The 20,647-nt window shown below is 42.5% G+C and overlaps 2 protein-coding genes across 4 annotated transcripts in view; both read left to right on the forward strand.

The window, feature by feature from the left end:
- The window catches only part of Lztr1 (Leucine zipper like transcription regulator 1), a 32,987-nt gene extending 16,568 nt beyond the window's left edge, over nt 1-16,419 (forward strand). For all 3 annotated transcript variants that reach the window (XM_084598987.1, XM_084598990.1, XM_084598988.1), the window contains exons 13-20: nt 1,524-1,588; nt 2,430-2,546; nt 2,903-3,062; nt 4,610-4,788; nt 7,350-7,447; nt 10,393-10,498; nt 12,548-12,628; nt 13,164-16,419. In XM_084598987.1, the coding sequence (XP_084455113.1) occupies nt 1,524-1,588; nt 2,430-2,546; nt 2,903-3,062; nt 4,610-4,788; nt 7,350-7,447; nt 10,393-10,498; nt 12,548-12,628; nt 13,164-13,355 (998 nt within the window). In that variant the 3' untranslated portion in view covers nt 13,356-16,419. The remainder of the gene's footprint in view (nt 1-1,523; nt 1,589-2,429; nt 2,547-2,902; nt 3,063-4,609; nt 4,789-7,349; nt 7,448-10,392; nt 10,499-12,547; nt 12,629-13,163) is intronic.
- An 827-nt stretch (nt 16,420-17,246) lies between these two features.
- On the forward strand, nt 17,247-20,077 carry LOC146197204 (uncharacterized). Its single transcript, XM_084598993.1, has one exon. The coding sequence runs from the start codon at nt 17,780-17,782 to the stop codon at nt 19,727-19,729; it is 1,950 nt and encodes a 649-aa protein (XP_084455119.1). The 5' UTR covers nt 17,247-17,779; the 3' UTR covers nt 19,730-20,077.
- The last annotated feature ends 570 nt before the right edge of the window (nt 20,078-20,647 follow it).

The raw sequence follows: 20,647 nt of genomic DNA on the forward strand, positions 1-20,647 counted from the left end.
CATTGCCTCTATAGTGTGTTGGCTGGGAACAAAAAAAAGAAAGAAAAGAAAAGAAATTATGCCAAGAAACGTATTAAGCGGGATCACATTGACATTTCATTATACTGGTTTAAGTATGTTGGCTTAGTTCGTTACCCATGCAGTTAACTAAGCAAACATGACCAAATTGAGAAGAATAGACCCTTTTTATCACTGTGACTGCCACCTAAACATGGAGATTAAAATTGTTTAATATAATTGTGTAAAAATTGAATGAGTAGAATAAGACACTCATAAAATGCATGCTTATGTGCAAAGGCTGCATTTAAGCACATGAAAAGCAGTGAACATGGTCTGGGAGCTGTGAACTTTAGTGAGTTGCCTGAAGCAGGTGCAATAAACCTATGAAGTTGTGTTTAGCATTGCTAGGGAAAAAAAAATTAAAATATCGCCTCACCTAGGTCACATTAGATAAGATTGCTAATTTCGCCCCTTGCCATATTCTGCACTCTAGTGGAGATATTATAACTTTTATTTAAGCCAATCCAAACTGCAGGTGTCCACGGCACATTGCATGCTACTGATACAATTTGTGCAGTCTGCATGAACAATGCCCTGAATGGGCAAGAAATTCTGCCGTTGCAACATATTCATGCTACTCTGCATGAATATGTTCAGTGTAAGATTTGCCCACACATACACACACACACACTATACGGGAGCATGTGAGAAGCAGACGACTCTGAAAAGACTCTCCTTCCCCCTACAACTTTCCCACTCCCAGCCCTGTCAGTGATAGGATTGTCCAAGCTGCAAAAGATTCCATCGATGTTGCACTTTCAGCGCAGTTGTGCGCTTAAAGTTGTACGCTGTGATTCTTTCGCTATCATCATCACATAGGACCTCGAAAAGAAAGTTGGTGCATGCTGTAATCTGGAGTGAAAACAATGAGGCAGAAAACATGCCGTATCTGTCCAAGTCAAGTCATGGGGAGATTGAATTCAGCGTGCCACATTACTCAGCTGGAAAAAGTCATCTTGAACTGTGCAGCTAGCCCGTTCATAACTTTTGGCCAAAAAATTGACCTGTCGGGTTGTATATATATACAAGTCTGAAACCTTGCTTGTGAATGTGTACACATTCTCATAAGGTGCATGACGGTGCCGCAACAAAGTCCAAAATATTGCACAACTCTGAATCATCAGTGTCCTGAAAATTGACACCTAAATAAGTGAAAATACATTGTTATTTAGTATAAGGTTGCTGTCTGCATACTTAGCCAAATTATTGCAGAATTATTACTGTGAGGGCGTGTTTGTATAAAATGTTTATCTGCTCACTTCTAGTGCAGCTTCACCTGAAACTCCCCTGATGTATGAATGTCTGAACATAGGTTTAGTTGCAGCCTGCTCATTATTTCAACTTGTTCCTTTTTGTGCTCCTGGCTACCGATATAGTATCATAGATATTAGAGCCTGAGACCATCATCTCAGCACCTCTAAAAGATTATGCCTTGTATCTTTCTTATTTCCTCTTCTGTTCAGGTCGCGACCCCATGAGTGACCGCATTGTCCTCCTCATGATGGACGTTTACAGGCTGGCTGTTCAGGTTAGCCTCTCTGACACCTTAAAAATGAGTAGCTCACTGAAACTGCTGAAACTGCCTCTGTGTAATGTCATTTTATGTGTGGCATATTACTCGTAGCTAGCTAGAGAATCTAAAATTTGTGGCTTTTATCATGCTTGAGTATCAAGAGAGGTGTAGTACCATCTTCCCCAATATCTTGGCAGGGTGAAGTGCTAGGAGCTTGTGAACTGTGGCCCAGTTCTCTACTTTGATGTACACCCGCCCAAATCCTTAACTGGTGTGTGTGTGAGGGCTGCATTTTCTGATTCTGAGCATCACAGAGGAGCTAATCTGCGAAAAATCAAGTATAGACAAGGGCTCACCAAGCCTTTGCTTAATCCCGATTTTCCGGTAAGTTTTATGCGGCTTAATGCGCAGGAGTACAGAAAAGGTGGCCATTGCGCATGTCAGTTAAAGATTTCGGCAGCTGTACTTGATACGGCTGCAGGCATGTGGTCATAATTAATCTGCTTCATCAGTAGTATGTTGATGTCACTGCTAAAGAAGTCTTGGGAAATTTCTTGGTAAATTATGCTTTGGAAAGTTTGAAAAATCCTTGGAACTACAGCTGGCCTGTGTCTGTTTGCAACTTCTTTGGCCATTTTGCACCATTGGGTTTCTGTAGTGCAAATGCCTTCATCAGTCTTCTTTTATAACATTTGTATTGTCTACCCATCTGCTGAGACTCATGCAAATCAATGGGGAGGTTTTGCATGCGTTTGTTTCTTGTTGTTTGCCTCGCGTTAAGTTATAAGTGTGTAGTTTGTGTAACAGTGGGTAGACCAATCCACATTCACACAAGCCTTGTACATTGCATTAACAGTTCCACATGAGGCGCCTGGAACATCTGTGCGTGCAGTACCTTGAGGCTGCCATCAACCACCGCAATGTTCTTGTTGCCCTGCAAAATGCATCTGACCTCCGTCTGGACTTTATCAAGGTTGGTTGTCGGTGTAATCAGTATCAACTAAAAATAATGGTGATATTGTTCTTTCTTCATCTATTTTTCTCGGTACAAATAGTATTTCGGTGCTGCTACTTTTATTTGCATTTTTTTTTTTTTTGTTCCTGATGGGGCTTCCTTTTGCTATTTATTTTAGTAAAAACCATATCTGTTTCAGAAATATTTCAGTTTTGTTCCTTTAATGAGGTTGCCAATAAAAAAGGATTTCGCTATGTAATTTTCTGGTTCTTTGCATTGGGTTTGTACTATAGTAGAAATCTTGGAGTTTTGAGAGTACCACCATTTTGGATGTCGCAGTATTTTTAATATTTTTGTGCTATTTCTACATGCAGGAATTCTGCCTGAAGTTCATAGTAAAAGAGAGTACCTACAACCAGATCGTCATGAGCAAGGAGTTTGAGACGATCGCCCAGCCACTTATGGTGGAGATCATACGGCGACGACAGATGCCTTCTGTACGATCATTGCTTGAGCCACTGTTTGACTATGCAGGTAAGCAGTCCAAGTTTTTGTCATTATTTATAAAGGCACCATTTGTAGGGTGTTTTTTTATGAAGGGTATTCTAAAGCAATGTACTCCCGCAAAAAAACAAAATAGATATGTAGATTGTACTTTGTAGTCGATAAACAGAAGCTCCAATCCTTCACCATTCAATGAAGTTGGCCAACACTGCACACAACATATCAAAGCACCTGCCCCACTATGGTGGCTCAGTGGTCAGGGTGATCCCAAGGGCGTGGGTTCACTGAAAAGGCACAGCTTGTTGCATGGCTAAGTGACTGGAGGAGTTTTATTTTTAATGCGGAAGCATTACTTTGCTATGTTCACAGATTTCTATTCGCACACTGTGTCTGCAGACCATGTCCACCCATGAGAACGTGTCCGCAAAATTGTGTCCGCAGCAGTTGTGAGTAACTGAGAAGTAGAGGTTAATGAGTGGTGTTAATCGATAGAGGGTGATGTAATGTTGTGCCTGAAAAAATAATTAGGCCAATAAGTTAATTAGGTGATTGATTAGAATAACTGGTTCATAGGAAAGGAAAGGCCTAGTATCTGCCACACTTGTTCTGTGGACACCTGAACCACGTCATAAGAGAAGGAAGGAAGGTGGGAAGGAAAGCGGAAAAAGAAAAAGGGGTGCCATAGTGGATATGACGTCAAGGATGTGATGTCACGCAACCGAAAGTAGAGCCGAAAAAAGGCCATGGAAGGGATTGGCGTGCAATTTGAAAGTTCCAAAGACTAAAATGGGTAAATAAGAATTTAATTATGTGAGGTAGAGATTGTGACCTCACGCAACCGGAAGTAGAGCTAAAAAAGGGCATAGGAACAGATTGGCGCGCAATTTGAAAGTATCAAAGACTAAAATGGGCAAACAAGAAGTGAATTGAGCAACTAGAAACGACCAGAAGCAACCGAAAGCAGCATCCGTGCTTTCGCATTACTCCAATGCAGATTCTGCAGTGCTCTTTAATTTTTTTTTCGACAAAGCCACAATTAGTGCAGTGATAGCATAAAGGAGGGAGTCTTTGCTTATCATCATATTAGCATTATCAACCTTTTGTATGGCTCCTTTCAAAAAGGAGGGCTCACAAAACCTTTGTGCACTAATCGTTACAGAACTAATCTTTACAGAGATTGCTACACTTATGATAAAATTCTAAGGGGGTCAGAAGGGAAGGCTTTCCGCACTGGCATCATTGGTGTTGCTCCCTTGGTTATTTCAGTGTGTTTCAAGCCAGGTTTACACTTTACCTTGGCTGTGGCTGTCATGTTTGTCTGTCCCAGATTCATAAGAGCTTGAGCTTGTCAGCCTATCTGCAAGTAAATAGAACATGCATAGTGCATTCTGCAAACTGGGCTTTATAAATTGTTATTAAAAGGAAGAGGTGTGAGGGTAACTTTGTGTGACAGTCATAAATGTTTAGTTAGGCAGGAATAACTTTGTTAGTATTGGCAGAAGATGCAGTGGATTAGAAACTGTATTTTTGTTGTTGCCCTGTTTGCAAAGCCTCAGATCAACCCATTTGTCACTTAGGCACAACACTGGAGCAAGACATGGAGATATTCTTGAAGGAGACGGGTCGAGAGTTTTGTGACATTACTCTGTTGCTTGACGGACACCCAATCCCAGCCCACAAGTCGGTTCTCGTGGCTCGGTGCAGCTACTTTGAAGCCATGTTCAGGTCTTTTATGCCGGACCACAACACTGTGAACGTAAGTAAGCTCCAGCACTTATTTTCCAAAAATATGTGGATCCATTTGAGAAAGACCAAAATGAACAGGCTGTCTAGGCCAAGGTAGCTAAAACATTATAGTCATGTTGTGAAACTTTTAATGCCCAGCCTAATGTGCTACATTAAGTAACAGTTTTTTTTCCGCCACTTAAAATAGCTCACTGTCACATTTTGACAGTGTGCCTTGTTCTGTTTTGAACTGAAAGAATTTTCTGTAATAAGGGTATCTAATCAACTGAAATTTATCAATAGAAAGAGCAAAGTCACTTTCACTACTATACTTGGTTAACTCATGTGGAAGGCATGATATAAAGCATTTCATTCTGATGCAGAAAGTGGGCCAGGAGGCAGGTAGGCCACTTTCCAAACTGAAGACTAAATGCGAATGCAGTTTTCAGAGAGCTTGGCAAAGCCGACTGCATGAATTGTACATTCGGCTCTGGCATGCCGTGACCGGAATAGAAAATGAACAGGTGGAAAGCAGGAGTCCTAAATTAGTTCTCATTAAGGGTATGTAAATAGATATTCAAAATTTTAAATACAAGTCAAATATGTTTTTTATTAGATTCGTATTTGTATTCAAAAATCTGACATTCAAAATTTTCGAATTCACCACAGATTTTGCGCTTCACCGCAATGCTTGAACACATGGACTTTGCAGTGAAGCATATCCAAAACAACAGGGCCTTTTTGCGAAGAGTGCCTTCCCGACAGTGTGGGCAAAGCGAAGCACGTGGCGAAACCGGGGGAAAAAAAATAACTTCATTCTTATTTCGTTTTTTCTCAGATGCAGACAACCATCGTGCATGTGTTTGTCACATACAGTTACTGTGATTTAAATGGTTTTTGGCAGTTTTTTCAGGCCCATTTGATAATTCAAATCTTCGGTCAATTCTTCTGGTCTCCTGAATTCCGAATTAAAGAGAGTTTTCAGCAGCGATATGACTGCTGTATTGTGTTTCGTGCAGGTCCTTCCTGTAGAAAGCACCAGTGTATGGTATAAAATTTATACTGCATTTTTCAGTGTACACTTCTGTCCAATTTTAGTCTAATTTTACTTGAAAATACCATGTGAATTCTGAGATAAGCGAGACAAACAGTGTGTGCTATTTTCTAATTTTCAATTTTTTTTTCGTCTGATGATATATTTGACATTCGATTCAATATTCGAAGGCATTCTTTTCCCTTATTCGTATTTGATTCATATTTGAAAATTTCAATATTCGGGCACCCCTAGTTTTAACTATTTGGGATGAAGGAGATCTAAGCATTGCTAAACATCCTGTCATGCTTTGGGAGGGGAGCCAGTGGTGAAATATACTTCAGTCTTTTTGCCAATCTCTAGTATCAAAACGTGCAATGATAACAGCAGTGTACTTAAGTTACAGAAAGGTGAACTTTTCTCCCCATTTGGAAAACATGGATCGCATGTTCTGGAGAGCGTCACCATCATGGCCGTCATGTCCTCTACCTTTGACAGCCTTTATTTTTTTTTAGTAGGCATCGGGGACAGTGCAGGAATTTTAGGCTAAACAACATACTGTGATGTTGTTTGCTCCGGAAAAAACACCATAATTACTGTTGATGCATGTGGGGTTTGTGTGGCAGCCTAGCTACATTCCACTTTGTGTTCCCTCTCATTTCTACTTAACATGAGCTTTTCTCTCTATTCTGTGATGTGCACAGCAGCAACCTGAAAAATACAAACGGTTAGCAGTCGTAACTTCATGCTGGATGCATTCCCTTGTCATATGCTTTAATTTATCAAAGTGTAGCAGTGCAGATGAAACAGTGCAGTCGATTTCTGCAGTGGTCAGTGGTGTGGCACATTGCATAAAGGCATCTGCGCTGGCTGTGTTTCTTTTGCACATTTAGCGCATTTGGTATTGCTATTTGCACTAAGCGGGCACTGAGCAGCCCAAAAACCATGCAGCTGTGTAATCTGGGATGTCCTTGAGTGTTGAAAGTAGTCGGTTAATGATAGTGTTAAACGTAAGGAACTCAGATGGCCATGTCAGCTGCCAACCACCGCCTGCCTGTGTCATGCTTATGATTTTTTTGCTCACAACACCAATGCCGACACTGGCGCCGTATTTTCGGCGAACGGAGCCTTTAATGCTATCGCATTAATAATATAATATCTCTTTTGAAATTCACGAATTACATGAATCATCTGCATTTTTTAGAGCATTAGCTCTACTGCTAGCATTCATCAAGGTCATATTATTCTAAATTTGACCTAGCCAGGCATGCACTGACTGCCACCACTGAAACAAGTGGCCAGGTTGGGGTATGTCCGCCACGCTTCTCACGGCGGCAGAGAGCGCAACTCGCTTAGAAAAGCTCCAGTTGTACCCGTTGCCAGTGCACAGGCCATATGAAAGAATGCACTGCCACAGCTCGAGTCCACCTGTGGTTTTGTATTACTTTAGACTATTAAAGAAGCCTGTGAAAGGAAAGAAACTGCTTCACATTGTCAATTTTCAATTTTGGGTGGGCAAGTTTTAAGTTTTCCACTTATAGATTTCCTGCAAATTTCAGATTGCCATTGGTGAAATGATTCCCTCCCTTCAGTCCTTCAACACTCTGCTGAGGTACATCTACTACGGGGATGTCAGCATGCCACCTGAAGATTCTTTGTATCCTTGTTTTGGGGCTAAACCATTGTTGTGGCTCTTGCTTCTGCACTTGGCTGTGATTTTGATTCTCAAATGTGATAGGGTATGCTGCATGTGCCAAACATTTTGGTGATCCACTGTTTCCGTAGTGATTCCTGTTGTGGGTGCCAGCTTGAACTTTGAGACAAGGGAGACAGGAGACACAGAACACATTGCACAGACATTAATGTGTTCCATGTCTCCTTCATCTTCAAGCTGGCACCCACAAAAGGAATCGTACCAACTAGCCCGAAGGAATGCCATTCTCAGCAGTGATATGGTTGAAACATGTTGCAGCTGAACTCTGGGGCAAGGATCCAGCACCCAGTTTGTATCAGTTTAAATTTGCTGTGAAAAATGCCCTTGGCACACTGAGCTGCAGTGTGCCTTCATGTTCTGTAGCTGAGTATGCGTGTGTGAGTGCACAGGTTGTTGTTACAATAGCATACTACTGATGAGAGTAGCTCGTTCGTGTTGCTCTGTTGCTGTGATTTAGCAGCCTTGATGTTCCGTTGCTAAGCGCAAGTTGAGGGTTCACTTCCTGATATGGGAGGACTTATTACGTGAGCAGCCATGTACTGACATGCATGTTAAAGAACCTCAGAGGTCCAATAAGCACAAAGTCTAATATACTGTGGTACAGCTTGCAGTCTAGGTGCAGCTTTAACATGAAAAGGTGCTTTGTGATTAGTTTCTTTACCTTGTTTGCTGTGTTGTATGGTGCTGTCATTTTTGTTTGCTAGATGTTACCATTAAAGAATGTGTCAAAGCATTCAACTTTGAATATTGTAAGCTTTGATAGGTATTTTATATCTTTCTGACTCTTAAATGGTGTAGCTCAATGGCTTTTCCTTTCGGCTGCTGATACAAGGTTGTACAGGGTGTCTAGCAACCGGGAAAACCAGAAATTGTCAGGGAAATTTTATGCACAAGGAAAAATTAATGAAATCTCAGGGACACCATAAAAAATGTCACCAGGTCAGGGAAAATGGTAGATATATTCTGCAGTGCACATTCATATCAAGCTGGCGCACATTAAATAGGTATGTTATTCATGCAGATTTTTTTTGTACTGTCTGTCCAGTATGTGGCCGCCGCGCCGCAAGGCGAGGCACAATTTATTACTTTGATGCCAGCGCATGGCTGAGCTGCCACAATAACAGAACCAATATGCACGTGAGGTGGGTACTCAGTAAAATATGTGGAAGCGCTGGGTGAGAGTAGTATGCTACAAAATGCAGGAATAACCGCACCGGCAGCAGCCAGTACGAAAGTGATCGGCTAGCTGTGCTGCCAAATGCGTGCGTAGCCATATTGGATTGAACTGGCTTGGCTGTTTGCGTGGTGGGTGGTCGCATGTTCTGAGGCTGGCATCAGTGCGCTTACAATTTTCATTAAATTTTTGACGTTCTTAACTGCCATTAGCACTAACGACAGCCTTTTCACTATTGTAAATTGCAGAATATGATTAATAAATAGCTTTTCGTTGTGAACTGTTCGTCTATGGTCATCTGGAAAAGTCAGGAGGAGGAGGAAGACGAGGAGGAAAGGCAGGGAGGTTAACCAGTAAAGGAACTGGTTTGCTACCCTGCACTGGGGGAGAGGGGTAGGTGGGTATAAAAGTTGTGGGTGAGAGAGGGATAGGTGAAGACAGTATAGTCACATCACAGACATGTCACATCACAGACATGTCACATCACAGACATGTCACATCACATCACGTCACAGTCATATCACGTAACATAGAAAATCATAACCTTTTGATCAGTCCTGTGCTTTTCATAAAGCGGAGCAGTGCCTGGGAGGCCTTCACCGCAGACGATCGCCGTGGCCAGGGACCTAGGATCGTAATTTCAGTCAGTGGGCGTCCATCTAGATGCTCCAGTGCATGGCATAGACACTGTCTTTCCTCGCTGTATATGGGGAACTTACAAAGAATGTGGCCTATAGTCTCGTCGTACCCGCAGTTTGTACATGCAGGGCTATTTGCCATACCTATCACAAAAGCTTTGTAAATGCTACACCAACCCACAGGCGGCACAGCAAAGTTTCTTCTTATCGGTGTAGGCCAGGTAGAAGCCTACACTTGCGTGGGAACACACGCTCTCCTTGTGGAATTCTGGCCAGTTTACGAACTGCCGCTTAAAATCCCTGGACCCTGACTTGGAAAAGTCAAGAATTTTTAAAATGGTTTGCTAGACACCCTGTTGTAGGATCAGATCCCAGCTGCAGTTGCGGCATTTTGCTGGAGGCAAGATTGGAAAATGCCTTGTGTTGTGCACTCCCGTGTGGTTTAAATTAATCCCGAGCCTCCAACTACGGCATTCCTCACAACCCTAGTGTCGCTTTAGTGTTTTATGACCCCACATATCATAGCTTAAGGCTTAAAGTGTCGAATCAGGAAAAAGGCTGTTGAAATATGCTGAAAGAAAGAAAGTAACTGGTAGAAGTCGAATAGCGTTGTTTGTTTGGTTTTTTTATTAGGTTGCCATTTTCCATTACCTGGACTGCTTCATATCAGCTGTGTTGTGTCGTACAGCTCCAGGCAAATTTGCTGAGGGCATACAAATGGTCTGCTTCGAAGCACAGTGGCGACATAGGTTGCTCACAGCCTGAAACTCACCATGCCTGAGCTGCTGTAGAGTGAGAGACGCCGCAGTGGAGGGCTCCGAAACGTTTGACCACCTGGGGTTCTTTAACGTGCACTGACATCGCTCAGCACACGGACATCTTGCTTTTCGCCCCCATCGAAAACTGGCCACCATGGCCAGGATTCGGGTCTGTGGGGAGTATTAATATGCTGTGGACAAGAGTGCTTGACAGGGGAACTTGTAGTATTACTGCGTAACAGTGCATGTGGTAGCGTACTAATCTTTATTGAGATCTGCTGGTGGAACATATGTTCCTTGACGCACATTGTTTCTCAGGTACCTCTTCTCGGCACCTTACTTCTATGGCTTTACAAACAACCGCTTGCAGGCTTTCTGCAAGGAGAACCTCGAGATGAATGTAACTTTTGAAAATGTTATTCAGGCAAGTAGGGAGCAGTGCTCTGGCCTTTTGACTTTGTCTGGACTCCGGTGCTACAAATCACATGAAGACATCGTTTTGTTGTTGGGGTGCACTGCACTGTTATTGAGGTGTCTCATATTGATGCACATAAAAAGCTTTGTCATTTCAAATTTGCTTGATTTGAACATCGGACTTTTACTTTAGTCCTGTCAGCGTGAAGAGTATCGAAAGGAATTGCTTACATTGGGTTCCCCTTTGAATTACCATTTAAAAAAGAGTCAACTGTATTAATGGAAATTAGGTATGCATCTTGACTATAAGATGTCATAGTATCTCTTTTTCATGGCAAATGCACATATATCACTCATGCATATTTTGCTATTGATTGTCATAATGAGCTCAGCATTTGTTTATGCGAGTTCTGTAGCATTCCAGTATGTGCTCAAAAAAAATATAGGAACTTTATGTTACAAATTGTTTATAATGGTTTAGCCCAAGTTCACATTCACGAAGACAGGTGAGCTTTTATGCATGATAAACAACTGGTTACGTGACAATGTGTTCATGTCTCACGTGTACACATGAACACATTGTCACATAACCAGTTAGTTGACAGCCGTTTTCAGCACATTCCAAAATGTCTCACGTGTACACATGAACACATTGTCACGTAACCAGTTGTCTATCATGCATAAGAGGTAGTTGACAGACTCTCATTGAAATCTTTTTGCTGCATTATGTTGATTCAAACACTGTACTCAGAAAGTACAATAGAGACTTTTAGTTTACCGCTGCCACCTACCGCAGCCGTCTACTACTACCGCGCGCTGTCAGCACAGCACGAGCTGATTGGTTCCTGCGTGTAGAGTACCCCAAAATTTGATGGAATGTGGCGCCATCTGTCGCCCCTGGGGTGATCTGCGCATGTGTACTGACGCTCGCGCGGTAGACGGTAGCGGTAAGCGGTAGCGCTAAACTAAAGGTCTCTAATGTCATTTATATGTTCACACATGGACCTGCTATTCATTCACAGCTTCAGCTGAACGCATCATTAGTCAATTTGGGCAGGCAAGAGTTCTGACATGTTATGTGCGAAATTATGTTACCTATATTCAAAGCACTGTTGGTAGCATGGAAGAGGCTTGATTTTACCTGATGTGCTACTGGACACTGGATATGCTACTGGAGGAGGATAGGAATTGGATTTCCATATGCATTTAGTAATGGGAATTAAAAAATGGCATAAGAGTGGTAGCCACTGTGTTATCGTTTTCTACTGTACCTTGGTTACAAAAGCAAGCTGCCAATAGAAAATGCTTTTTAGGACACTGCAAGCCTGTGTTTTTGAACCAAAGCTTAAGATTCATTTCAAGGAAAACAAAACCTTCAGTGAAGTCATTTTCCAGAAAGGTTAGTGCCTCAGCAGAGCGAGGGAAGCAAATTTCATTAAGTTTTGAAGCCTGAGATAACTCCCAAGAGTGTCAGTATTCGATTAACCAAACCATTGAAGGTAACATTGTTTAGGCAAAAATTCATTCTCGACATGGCTTGACGTGACAAGGCTTACTGTACTGACTTGATTACTGGAGCTACCACTAGTTTTAATATTATTCCATGAAACCTTATGGTATAAACTGAATAAAGCCTATTACTTCAGTACATGCATATTATTATGACGTGGCATATTATCTTGACGAAGTAGTGCAGGTAGGCCTTGAAATGACATGCATTTGGCTGCCAACTGCCGAAATTCATTCATATTTGGCGCTGCATATCATGGCACGGTAAATTGCTATAAATTGTGCAATATCGTTCAGTCAGTGCCAGCACATTGTGAATCACATTACACGAGAATGCAAATCCAGAAATCTTTATAGAAAGTGCATGTACTTCCTTGTGACCACACCTTTCCAGTACGAGACCATGATGTGACCTGTTATTTAACTCCCCTAGTTAAGCAAGGTACTTTCTTCTCTTTCACTCTTTTTTTCTCTACATTACAATTAGGTTTATTGGGTTTATCTAAGTAGAAAAGCCTTACACTGCATACTCTTCCATCTTTATGGCCAGATCCTGGAAGCAGCCGACAGGATCCAAGCGACGGACATGAAAAAGCATGCCCTGAGCCTGATTGTGCATCATTATCCAAAGGTTAGCAAGCTGTGTATTTTTGAAAGAAAAATGAGATGTGTCTGCTTTTGGAACAATCTCGACAAACACACTGCACATTCTTCTGTGTGAATACCATTGTGATTACTTGATTACTTGCATACTTGGTGCCCTTTCATGTTGTTATTGCACTTTTTTTTTTATTTATCATGGAATTTTTTTGCACATTGAAACAAAAATTGAAGGGGAAAATACAGAGAAATTAAATTCATTCTTAATTACAGCCATCTGTTTTTAGTACCAGTGCATGTCCCCTGTCATGCGCTTGGCAACATAGGAGACGTGATAGTTGCATGATATGACCAGAACAATTTTAAATGGAGGCCAGTTCCATTTATAGCTTTTAATAATCTGAAGAATTCTACCTGAGTGTGAGTGAAAACTAGATAGATCTGGCTGCATAGTTTCATTTGTTTAAAAAATTTGCTAGTTGCCTTTCTTTTTTTTTGTCTGACATCACTGCTGTCTAGATATATGAGTGCAACTCGTGTTCAACCATTAATGGCCCTTTCTGCAGGTTGCAAGGCTGCCAAAGATACGAAGTCTGAGCAAGGATCTCCTGCTTGACATTCTTGAAGCCTTGGCAGATGACATGAGCGATTCCAAACTCTGTCAGGACGTGTCGTCGGCCAGCCTCTGCAGTGACTCTGCAGGATCTGCAAGCCTGGTGCTAGACCCAAGCCCTTATCATGAGGGTGGCTGCAAATGAATGCTCCGTGAAACATCCCCTGTGAATTAACAAAGAAAAGAAGCGCTGTCATTAATGACAGCTTGTACATCAGTAGAGCATGCCAATGAGCCCTTGGCAACTTGGCTTACTAGAAGTGCAATAAGTGTCTAATTTTTAACACCATGTTAATGAAAAAGTGGGCCAAGCTAACAGCTGCAGCTCACGAATGGTCCTCCGTTGCTGTACTGGTGGCAAAACGTATCTTGGTCACCACTACAGCCACGTTAAAGGACAAACTAGCAGTGTTCATAACACTTCTCTTATAGCATCTTTTTTTCACTGCAGTTGACAGAACATATCTTTGACCGAATCCTTCAGTGGTTTTGTGAGATGTGCTAGCCTGGTTCCAGGACAAAGGCTTTCTGGTGATAAGTAGACCTAAGAAGTCCTGGCCAAACTGGGTCTGAAAGCAAACAGCTGAGCTGACAGCTTTGATTGCATTTATGTAAGCATCATATGCTCAAAAAGCAGGAAAATTGCACTGCCCTGTGCAGAATATAGAAGATCTGGTTGTTTATTTTGTCCTACCGCACTCTAGTGGGTCTTGCCACTTATGAGATTGCACCAAAGCGTGATCTACGGTGTGGGAGTAATGCCGAAAGCATTACTCCAGATTGCATTTGGCTTTGAGGGTATGCGATTCAAAGGTTTTTGATTGCTTAATGGGTTCTCTGTGCTTTTTTTCTTTTTTACTTGCAGTATTTTTAAGAATTGAAGGTCTCTGCATGGTTTGAAAGCTCTCTAAAGCCTTTAATTATATCTGAGTAGTTTGTATTGACACATTGAAGAGGGTAGAGAAAGTAACAGAGAGGTTGGGAGACAGGGGAAGGAGTAGGTGCATGATTAATATGGAAAGACAAGTGATGAAGGTGAGGAGCTATAAATGAAGTTATGTCAATATAGAGGCGAGAAATATTAAGAAAAAATTTGTCGGAAGAAGAATTCAGAAGAGAACTAGAAGGGGTGAGAAGAGGTCCCATGTGGCTATAAAAAAGGCTGTGCAAATTTTTCAAGCCTTTAGAGCTGTGGGCTAGTTTTATTTGTGTGGAAGTAGTTCTCAGCTTCCTGCATTAGAGTGGATGCTGGGATTATCATTCCCATGAAATGCAAAGGCAGCAAGACTGTCCTCATCAGTACAAAGTGTGATGCTTATTGGTTGGATGTGGTATTATGTCCATTGTACTGCGCAATAGCTGCTAAAGACAGCTGACCAGGCTGGCCTTGTTGAATCAACTGTTCACATGAAAGTGCAGTTATTGCTGCGTGATGGTCAAGAAAGGTGCCAGAAGCACTCATCATGCAAATAAGAATTTTTGCTTCCCATATGCAACACCATAGTTTGGCATGTTAAATTAAAAACATTCTTCTTAAAATATAATGGCTCATCTTCCTTTTATCCCGTCATTTGGAATTACATATATTTGTAAATTGATTACTGGTTATACTTTGCTTACCAGTTTTGTGTGTCTGACTTGTTATAATCTTAAGCAGACACTGAGAGAGAGAGAGAGTGTTAGGTCATAGCGTAAGTAATCTTATAGTAAAACATTTCTATTAATTTAACTGGCAACAACCAAATCCTACCTAACCACGTGCCACAAGAGGCAGTCCATGTGCCAGCCTTTGACCCACAGTGAGTGCAATTGCAGCCATATGGTAAAAATCTACCCTTGAATTCGACGAATAAGAATGAGAACATGCATTATTTAGTTCTGCAGCACAGAAAAGAGGTCTTCCCTTGTCTCTTGTGTGAAAAATTACAGAAGCCACATGTTTGAAACTAGTGAGTGGACTGTGCATTTAAAGCTCAACAGAAGTTACTCTACAAAAATTCTAAGAGTCAGTCAACAGCAAGAAGTAAGATGTGATTTTGATTCCGTGGTTCTCTATGTTAACACCTTATAGGAACATACAGTTGTGCTAAATGCGACTTCCAATAGGTAGAGCTTCTTGAAGCTTCCTTCACAAAGCAATCGGAGCAGTCAGAGTGAGGTCATACACCTAGCTGCCAGCCGAACAGTACAGCTTTCTGCAGCATTCACATTCAGTACTGTGTGGTGCACACCATGTTACAATCGCTGCCACTGCATTGAAATTACTACTTAGTGCAACTATAGTATGCTTAACGGACCATTTGGTTCACTAGTGCAACAAGTTTGTAAAGGCCCTGCTACTTCTTGCAGCTTCTTTATGTACAAGGTCATTCACTTCTAGCTGTAACACAGCAGCTGCTTTCAAATCAACATTGCGGCTGATGCAGGTGTGCATTAAAGCAGAGCAATACAAGCACAGTGAGACCCGGCGGTGGTGCTTCGCATGGCTTGCCACTTAGCTTTATTGAATAGTCGGGCCAGACACAGTGGTGCTTTGTAAGCAGTGACCATGTTATAGCTAGAAGAGGACAACCCTGTACACCAGCAGCGGAATTTTTATGGAAAAAAACATTGGCAAAAGCTTATGATTTTATCTTCGCCTTCCAATGCACATTGTAATGGACATACTAAATATAATTGCGATTGTCCACATTCCACAGTCTACATTAAATTTCAAGTTCACCTTCTGTACGAATCAATTCGAATTTTTTTTTTTTTTTTCGGTGTTGATTTTCATAAACTATTAGCAGCAGTTGTACATGAATTATTTGGATCTCTCACCTCAGTTCTCAAGGTGCATCAGACTAAAGAATAATCAGAATGGCATGTAACAAAAGAAGTATATAATCAGCAGCAAATGTTTCCAGGATTCATGTGCTCAAGAACAGATTTATTGCATTACTTTCTCATTGACTATTTGCCTGGTACTAGTCCTAGAGAATGGAGCTTGCATGACCCCTCATACTTGCTAATGTAGATGATTTGCTTGTTTTATTAGGATGGCAGATGCACCAGCTGCCCATATAATTAATGCATCAGAAAAATAGTGAACAGCATACAATTAATTTTCTTTGAAAACAAAGCCTGTAGGACCAATGAGCTTTTCGAAGGGTGGAGCTTTCGAAGCTTTGTCTAAGTCATGTCATCTGCCATTCTTTTTTTTTTTTTTTAACATGCATATCATCCTTTTTTGTGTCTTCAAATATTCATTTTCTCGGTGATTTTGTGTTTGTAAAGGTCTTTCCAAGTGTACAAAGTCAAGTGCCTATGCTGTTGTCCTAAGTTATTGCATACGGTTTCTGAAACGTGTAGTGCTGTGTTGATACAACCATTGTTCTGCGTGTCCCATGCTCTTTACAGTTGAAATAAAAGCGCATTTGTTGCATGCTTCGTTTTGGAGACTTTTGAAGCATCCGCGACCGGGTCAGCGACCTGTATGGACAGGTTACAAAAAAAAAATAAAAAAAAAAATAAAAGCGCGCGTTCACATGCACGTACTTTTCATTACACCTGCATCTGCGACGCCGCCAGTTATCAGTGTTGGTTCGGCATTTCCTACTGCTCACTTCACGTTTGCCGCACGCGCAGCCGGAGAACTGAACGAGCCAGGTGAGGTGGCCCAAGCATAAAATAATCATGAGACAAATTTTAAGTTCGCAATCTACAGGCCTTCCTAAAACAGGGTACAGTCAAAGTCGCAGTCCAAGCATACGTGATTTAAAAGTCAAATAATGCAAACACCTAAAACCCGCAAAATCAGTGGCGTTGAGGAAAACCGCGCCATTTCTACTCGCTTTTATGATAGACAGAGTGATGGAGCGTCCCCTTTGAAGTAGGGGCAGTAGGGGGGTGGCAGTTGTCATCAAAGTGGATTTTTTTTTCTTACATTTTTTAAAATGTTATTATAAATTGGTGAACTATTTCGTAATATCCTTTCTGTATATTTATTCCTTTATTTTACGGTATCTTGATGCCAGCGTAGCCGTTCCCTTTAATATACTGGAGATAAGGTACCCTTCGCGATAGACGCATAGGCGTTCGCGCGTTTCGCGACCGGCGCACCACGCTGCGCTACCGGCTAACCTGGCGTAAACAGGAAAGGAACGCTGTAAAAGCAAGTAAAGGTACCCTAAATTCTACCTTCGAAGTTTCTGCCTTGTTGCCCTGCGTCTGTTTGCGCGCGTGAAGTGAGCAGCGTCGTGGTGGCTGTTTGACTAAGCCCAACGTAGGGTTGTAAGCATAATTGCGTCGGCAGGGCGTGCAGCTGCCATCACGGCGCACCATGTTTACCCGCCACTGAAGACATAACTGTATTGTCCGTGGTACGTGGAACTGGTGCAGTGTTGTTGCGCTTTGCCGTCTAACCGTAACGTTGCTCCTGTGTAGATTACCCGACATTCGGGTAGTCGCCTTTAACGAGAGAGTTTCCGGGCCATTGGTGTCGCGTGCAGGCACTTTTGTCATTCGGTTGAACGGAACTATAGTTTGCATTTTGCATAGGCATTCGCTATTGTGTACTTTTGACCAGCGATGGAATCTAATGCGAAGAGCGATGCTGTCAACGGGGCACCGCAAAAGGTCATCAAGCCCACAAGTATGATGCACGCCGCAAGCGGACCGAGCGTCGAACGCAATGGCGATCGCGGGGAAACTATTGAGGACATCATATCGGAGTTGAACGCCACCGCTAAAAAAGACGAACCGCTTGCCGAAGTGCCTACCCTTGGTTGTTTGGAGAGTGAGAGGGAACCAAACCTCGATTCTAGCGATCAGTGGGAACGCAAGACAGATTCGCTGCCTTCATCTCCTGGCAGCGTTGCTGAAGTGACCGTGCTTAGTGAAGCCAGTGTTGATGAAGCGGAGCCAGCCATCGTGTTGACCGATGCATCTGCCGGCAGAGATGAAGTTCCAGTACCGTGCACTCATGAAATTCCTTCTGAGGGCGGCGAAAAGCCAGCGGAAGCTACCAACGGCGGCACTGCTGAACTTGAAAGCCTGGAAATTTTGGAGTGCTCAGATGCCACTGGTGCTGTTGCAGAATCGGAACCTACTGCAGAACCAGAACTTGCAGACGAGTCCAGTGAAAAGAACCTGGAAGAGAAGAAACCGAACTCTGCTATGGTGGGCGCTGGTTCAAAAGAGGACATAACTTCGACTTGTGAGATAAAAGTACCGGACGAAGCTCTTCAGTCACCTCGTAGAACTCCACGCCAAAGAACAATCAGTCTGAAAATGGCGGAGAGCAACACCAGCAACGCTAGCCGCATGCGTCGTCATGGCAGTGAGACTTCTGGTGCGTCTTCTGGTGACTCATCGCCTGTGAAACAGGGCTCAAAAAAGTCTTTAACATCTGACAGTGAAAGTGATGTTCCACTTGCACAGAAGAGGAGGAAAATGTTATGTCCCAAAACCCAGCCCACTGTTTCAATCAAGAAGCTGACATCAGATAGCGAAAGTGACACTCCTCTTGCAAAAAAGAGGCAGAAAACGACGAGTGTTGAAGGCCGATCCATATCTGCGTTGAAAACAAAGAGATTGGCTACGGACAGTGAAAGTGACAGCCCCATTGCGAAAAAGAAAAATTCTCCAAGTAAGGGACCCGGTTTTACTGTGAAACTTGCAAGGTGTGTCCAAGTGAAAAAGGTTAGCAAGGAGCCTCCCAGTATAAGGAGGCTAATCAAAAGGCCAGCAAAACAAAGCCCGGAAACCAATGCAATGATGAAAGATAACAATGGACGAGATATTCAAGGTTCTTCACGCAGTTGTGCAACAGATACCGGATTCACAATCGAGAAAAAGACTCCAAACTTGGCTAGTAAAATTCAGAAAAAAGGTGCGCAGCAGAAACTTCCAGCTGATAGCTGTGGCAACACTCCTGCTGAGCAAAACTTACGTGAAGATCATGAAAAGCCTGGTGGAGGGGTGGAGCTAATGAATGTGAAGGGGAAGGGGAACATGGGCATGTTGGAGTCTGCTCTAACGACTGGGTCTGTGCCATTTGCTATGGTGACCAAGAGGATTAAAAAAGTACCAAAGAGTAAAGAACTGGTCACTGATGACTTGAACGTTAGCAATACCAGCACTAGTGACGCCAGTCGTGCAGCTGGAAGAGAGAAGCATATTGCTACACAGACCACAATTACTGAAGTAGTTGGAAATGTGTCTGCATGGTCGGCGCACCAGTTCACTGAATCTGACCGCCTGCTTCAGGAGTCAATCAATTTAAGCCTGAAGGACCGGGAGCCAGTTACCAGTCGATCCTATCTGATGGTTGAGATTCCTCCAGGTAATGCCAGAAGGTTGTGGGGTTCTGCATCAACCCACCGAAGACCAACCGTTGTTTTTGGCGGCTGTGACCCACTAAATACCTATTTGAATATAAAAGGTGCTCGCATATCACTCCACGAATGGCAGCAGGTGTCAAGAATCACCCCGACTGTCCGGCTGACTGACATCTTTCGGTGCCTCTCGAGTACTTGAACAAGGGATTCATGTACTGGACTATTCCTAGCCACTCCATTTCTTTTACTTTGTGTGGTTGCTGTTAGTGCCTGTTGTCTGCACTTTTTGGCTTTCTCCTGCAAAATCATTTTTTTTTTTTTCTTGATTTTGAACTGGCCGCAGTAGTTTGTACGATCGACCATTCACAGCTGTGGTGTTTTTAAATTGTAAGGCACTCTGATAACTGTTCATGTTCATTGCGGCATAAGATGCCAGTCTGTCCTCCCCATTGTTGGCATAGCCCACTCATTGTAACCCGTTATCTATGTAGCAGGTCATTGAACTATCTTACTGTTTTTACATCAATAAAGTTCTGTGCATGACATAGCTTGCTCATCCTTTTTTGTCAGAGACTGTTGCCAGTCTTCAACAGGCAGACATCTGTGTTGTTAAAGGCAGTGCATTTTCACATTGCACAGCTATGGTTTTGCATCTCTAGGGTTGCCATATAGTAACTATTAGTGCCTGTTATTGAAACGACAGTGTAGATTGAGGGTTCTCAACCTTGGTTCCATGGAACCTCTTAACTCCTTAGTTCTTTTGTGGTTGGCAAAGTACTGGCACCTGCCTGCCTTTTCTCCACCTACTTTACTTCTATTCATAACCAATTATAGTAGCCTGTTATGCTTTACAGTCAGTAATTGTTAAATTTTAGAATTTACTTGAGCAGTGTGTGTGGTGTGTCCTTTTTGTATGCATGTCCAGAAGATTGGAATGTATGGAAAGCAAGGGGTCTAGAGTCTGTGAGTACTATTTTAAAGCAGTAGGATTTCCGCGGGGATAAAAATAGAGAATCCTTGACTTAGATGTTTCTGGGGGACTGTGTGAAGCATATTTATTATGTAATCGGATACAATTCGAGAAAAAAGCTGCTTGCCCTTCAAAGGGTGGCGCCCT

This window comes from Amblyomma maculatum, chromosome 3 (genome assembly GCF_055883805.1).
Source record: "Amblyomma maculatum isolate TAMU_Amacu chromosome 3, ASM5588380v1, whole genome shotgun sequence".
NCBI lineage: Eukaryota > Metazoa > Arthropoda > Arachnida > Ixodida > Ixodidae > Amblyomma > Amblyomma maculatum.

What these genes read in the sequence shown, in the direction of transcription:
- LOC146197204 (XM_084598993.1), top strand. Translation starts at nt 17,780, where the DNA reads ATGGAATCTAATGCGAAGAGCGATGCTGTCAACGGGGCACCGCAAAAG.